The following is a 5,306-nucleotide window of genomic DNA, read 5'->3' as shown; positions in this document are numbered from 1 at the left end:
TCCGTGTAATATCCGTGTGTTTATGGGTCAGCGTGGTTTATTAAGACAATAAATATATTTATATGTAAATATGGCACAGTTTCATCCTGGTTACACAGATTTGATTTGTTGGAGAATTATCTGAGACTGCTGGACAAGATTTATCAAACAAAACATGCATGATTTAAAGGGACAGGTCACCCCAAAATAAATTCTGTCGTCATTTACACCGTCAAGTTGTTTTTTTCAAATCTGTATAAATCTCTTTGTTATGATTAACACCGAAAAATATATTTGGAAGAATGCTTATAGCCAAATAATTCTTGGACCCCATTGACTGACATAGGAGGGAAAAATTCTTGATAATGTTTTATTCTGTTGAACACAAAAGAAAATATTTTGAAGGATGTAAGCAAACAGTTTACGGGCACTTTTGACAACCATTGTCATTTTTTCTACTAAATGGGGTCCAAGAACTGTTTGGTTATAAGCATTCGTCTAATTATCTTTCTCTTTGTTCAACCAGACAAAGAAATGTATAAATTACATTTCTGGCAGACGCTTTTATCCAAAGCGACTTACGTTGCATTATACTATATTTGTTTCTCAGTATTTACAAGACCTGGGATCAAACCCATGACGTTGGCATTGTTAGCGCCGTGCTCTTACCACTGAGCTACATGAATATTTAATATATATATTATTTGATATATATTCCCATGAAAAAAAACATTCCAACTTTAAGAAATGTATTTGTTCAATTTATTTTGTGCATCTGTTCTCAAGGAGGAGCCCCAGTTAACACCCAACATACTTTAACTTTGTACTTCCTCGTCTGAGACGCAGTGAGAGTGAGACCTTCTGTATAAAGACCTGCTCGCGCATTTGGCTCAGTGCTATTGGTTTAATCTGCTAAGAGTTGCGTTTAATTCAAGAAATTTGGAGAAGTGGATGATATTAACATTTACTTTAGTAAGCTTTTGAAATAAAAATAGGCTTTGGATCTGTTAAGGTAAGTAAATATCACTTATACAAACTTTATTTTTTATTAAGGGTTGCAAAATTTTGTGGCATCTTGTTTAAGCATATGAAGAAATGTTGTGGTTATCTTGGTTAAACCAAATGAAATTGAAATCAAACATTTCATAACATTTTCACGCATTTAGATGAATATGAGGGTGATTTTCATATCAGCTCTACTGGGATTGGTCGCTCAAAGCAGAGCAAACACAGGTAAGAAAGATCATTCTCTCAACAACAAAGCTACAGCCTACATGTTGCTACAGTACTTCTAGTCCCTTAGGGGATATTAAGTGACTTTTAGATTTATTGTAATCATAAATCTGGTTTGTCTTGTGGTGATTATAAGTTTCGCAACAGAAAAACTGCTTAATTCAAGATTTGCTTCCGTGAAGGTTTTCTTTGTTGTTTACTTTACACTTATAGTTAATGCAATTATGATTTTTGATGAAATATAATGCATTTCTATGAATGAGGTTGTATAGGTTAACAGCAATATTTTTGTGAGAAATGTTAGTGACCACTGATACATTTAAATTCCTAATGCAACTGCATATGCTAAGGTCTTATTGACAGGGTTTTTTATTTCAGAAATATGGATACTCGAAAAAAGGTTATGCAGTCAAAAACATCTTCCTATAAGTGAAGTAACAAAACTGCATTAAATGTTTTGCCTTCTAATTTTGTTGGATGTGTTTTGTGCTCAGACAGCAATGAATGCCTTTCTGCCAAAACGTGTGGACAATGTATTCAGATCGGGCCACAGTGTGTGTGGTGTAAAGATCCTGTGAGTTACTTTGGCTGCGTAGTTTGTCCAGAATCTTAATCACCCTCTTAAATTCCCAAAACTCCCAAAGATGATCCCAGTCTTTTCTTTAACAAGTCTCTGCTTGCATCTTCACAGGATTTCAAACCTCCCGGCTGTAATCACCAAGATTCTTTGGAAAAAGCTGGTTGCACTGCACTCGGCATTGAAAACCCTCGAGGAACAATCACCATCGATAAGAACAAACCCGTCACGAACTGTAAAGATGAGATCACTCAGATTCAGCCACAGAAGGTCACCCTTAATCTCAGATCAGGTACCAGACGCCGTCTGTACATCACCCCTGCCTGTTTAAAAAATGTATGGACGTATCGAGGTTTGTTCTGAGATCTGAATCAAGATAAGCAAAGTTCAACCAAAAATGTCCAATTTACTCAACATTATGAGATTCAAAACAAACGTATGCCATTGACAGGACTTGTTTAGTGGAAGAACAGTTAATGTAGGGTTTGTCTACAAAAAGAAACCAAGTGCTCTAAAATTCTTAAATGAATTTTTCTTTAAATTGATTCTCTGTTTGTTTGTGATCCTCCAGGTGAAGCACAGCAGTTTATGCTGACATTGAAGAGGGCTGAAGATAACCTCAATGTACAACCTGATGTGAGTTTGAGGTCAGGAGTCTGTCTGTGAAGTTATGGTTAACTGTGGTCAAATCTAGAGCTGTTTAGAGTTTATAAATACTGTTCAGTAAATAAAGTTTAACAGAATATGTTGAAAACACAAACACAGTGGGGTCCACACAGAAAATTCTGGAATCAAAAAAGCTCATTTGTGACAATGTTACCTGTAACTGCTCGGTTGTGTATCATAACATCACATTTCGAAATGGACAATTGTTTGGAATTAGAAAAATGTTCACTAATATGTTTTCACTGTGAAAGTGAAATCTGTTTCTCTGTCTCTGTCCTCTGAGGTCATTCTGGAAAACAGCCGATTGCCTGAAGGTGTGTCCATTTCCTTTGTTTCTCACTGCAAGAATGGAGTGAGCGAAAAAGGAGAAAATGGCCGCAAGTGCTCCAGCATCTCCATTGGGGAAGAGGTGAGACAGTACCATAGATGTGAAAAACCTTTTAGTGCAAAAAGTAGCATGGCAGCGTAAACTCAGCACGCATGACCAGACAGAATACCTTTTTTATTCGCTGTATGCCTTGACAATGATTTCCATTCACATAACCCATGTGTAGGTGAAGTTTGAAGTAGAAATCATGGCTAACGGTTGTCCATCTAATGGCACCTCTGAGACGATAAAGATCAAACCGTTGGGATACACTGAGGAGGTGGAGATCATCCTCAACTTTATTTGCGAATGTGAGTGCCACAAAGATAAAATCCCAAACAGTACAGCATGTACAGACGGCAATGGAACTTTGGAGTGTGGAGTATGCAGGTCTGAAAAACTCTTACTCTCTCTCATATGAAAAACTTCTAAGTTAGCCTGTTGAATTTAGCATTTTCACTTTCATATCAGGTGTAATGAAGGCCGATTAGGCAGGTTATGCGAGTGCAGCCAAGATGAGGTCCAGACCGAAGATCTGGATGCATACTGCCGCATGGGTTACCAGAAGGACATCTGCAGTAATAATGGAGAATGCATCTGTGGGACGTGCGAGTGTAGACGAAGAGAAAATCCAGAGGAGAGATACAGCGGCAAGTTCTGTGAGTGCGACAACTTCAGCTGCGACCGCTCCAACAACATGCTCTGTGGAGGTATGACCATCATTTTGTGTTGAGAAGAGTAACCGTGAAGAGAACTTGGATCACTTTACACATGCTTTCGTATCTGTTTCTTTTTCAGGTCATGGTCAGTGCGAGTGTCAGAAATGTGTCTGTGATGCTAACTACGTAGGCAGTGCATGTGACTGCTCTCTGGACACCTCGACCTGTATGGCTAGTAATAAACAAATATGTAACGGTCGAGGTGTCTGTGACTGTGGAGTGTGCAGATGTACTGACTCAAGGTTTGGGGGTCCAACCTGTGAAATCTGCCCGACCTGCACTGGAGTTTGAACTGAACACAAGTGAGTTAACCTAATGAATCTAACTAGATGCCCATTTAAACTACTAGATTATGAATTTTAAAGACAACTATATAACTGAATAATTTGTATTCCCATTATGCTCAAAGTTATGTGTTTGTGGTGACAAGAAAGACACATGTGAGACGGACTGCGGAGACTTCGGCATGAAGATGGCGAAGAAGAAAGATCTTCCACAGCCTCTTGATCATCCTTATATGACGCATTGCAAAGAGAGAGATGCTAATGACCACTGTTTTTTTTTTCATCTATGCTTTAAACAATGATGGCAATGATAAGGTTCATGTGGCAGAAACCGAAAAATTAGGAGCTAAATGTATTCAGTTCTATGCTGGCTTTAAGTGATACTTTACCCAAAAATGAAAATTCTTTCATCATTTACTCATATTTGAGTTGTTTCAAATCTGTATTAATTTCTTTGTTCTGATAAAAAGAGGGAAAGATTTTGCCCCCCATTGACAAATTGAAAAATACAATGGTAGCCAAAAGTTCCCCAGAATTGTTTGCTGTTCTACATTCTTCAAAGAAATCTTCTTTTGTGTTCAGCAGAACAAACAAAATAACAAAATAATTTACTACTATGGGAGTAAATGGGGGGCAAAATCGGTTTGGTTATAAACATTTTTCATTCATCAGAACAAAGAAATGTATACAGATTTGGACAGGATGACAGAATTTTCATTTTTGGGTGAAGTATCACTCTAACAGTGAAAACTTGAAACAACAGTGTTGTGGTGTTGACCTCTGTCTCTTCCTCTCTCCAAGTTCAGATCACTGAAAGTTTACTGAGCCTATATATTATTAGGGATAATGCATGCTGGGATGGTCATTGGGATTTTAGCTTTATTTTTGGTGTCATTTTAGAAATCTTGGTGTAATGGTTAAAAAGGTCTAATGTCTTTAGAACATTATGTTGTGATTTGGCATATTTATCCTGGTGATCAACTGAAACTGAATTATACTCACTTTTTCTTTAATTGATGTTTTAACCTGAGAAAATAAAATTGCTATTCATGATCTCTTTTAAGAATTATATTTAAGAAGATTCAGAGAAGTTTTGTGTTATCTCAAAAATGATAAGATCATACTGAGGCCCTGGAATTACTGTATATGGAACATGGGACACATTCCAATGGGCCTGTCTGTCACCTGACACGTTGAATGAATGTGACTAAAATAACTATGATTAGTTTATGAGCCAACACTGAACATCCATATTTCAGATTCGCTTAATAGGACTAAATGTTACAATGCCACCATTTCAGCACAGTTGAATTCCCCACCAACCCATTGGCCAAGGCTGTTATGGCCTCACTGGCGCAGTTAATGCATGCTCAGTGCCCCCAGTCCTGTATGGCATAACATTATAATACATTACCATAACCTCTATTGCAACCATATGCGGCCCACTGGCACCGTGAAAGTATGCTCATTTGATATTAGTC

At 37.5% G+C, this 5,306-nt stretch overlaps 1 protein-coding gene across 3 annotated transcripts; it reads left to right on the top strand.

The window, feature by feature from the left end:
- The first annotated feature begins 818 nt into the window (after positions 1 to 818).
- Positions 819 to 4,899, top strand: LOC306891317 (integrin beta-1-like). 3 transcript variants are annotated; one of them, XM_079451457.1, is made up of 11 exons: positions 819 to 991; positions 1,146 to 1,212; positions 1,707 to 1,786; positions 1,904 to 2,081; positions 2,361 to 2,425; positions 2,739 to 2,864; positions 3,010 to 3,212; positions 3,294 to 3,532; positions 3,621 to 3,647; positions 3,744 to 3,843; positions 3,951 to 4,899. In XM_079451457.1, exons 2-10 carry the CDS (start codon positions 1,146 to 1,148, stop codon positions 3,830 to 3,832), a joined length of 1,074 nt encoding a protein of 357 aa, XP_079307583.1. In that variant the 5' UTR covers positions 819 to 991; the 3' UTR covers positions 3,833 to 3,843; positions 3,951 to 4,899. The 3 variants fall into 3 exon arrangements, with proteins under 3 accessions (XP_079307583.1, XP_079307581.1, XP_079307582.1); XM_079451455.1 differs by having other exon boundaries at positions 3,621 to 3,843; XM_079451456.1 differs by having other exon boundaries at positions 3,621 to 3,843; positions 3,972 to 4,877.
- Positions 4,900 to 5,306: the final 407 nt, after the last annotated feature.

Source organism: Barbatula barbatula (assembly GCF_947034865.1).
Source record: "Barbatula barbatula genome assembly, chromosome: 3".
Lineage (NCBI taxonomy): Eukaryota > Metazoa > Chordata > Actinopteri > Cypriniformes > Nemacheilidae > Barbatula > Barbatula barbatula.
This window is presented reverse-complemented; position numbering and strand designations above follow the sequence as displayed.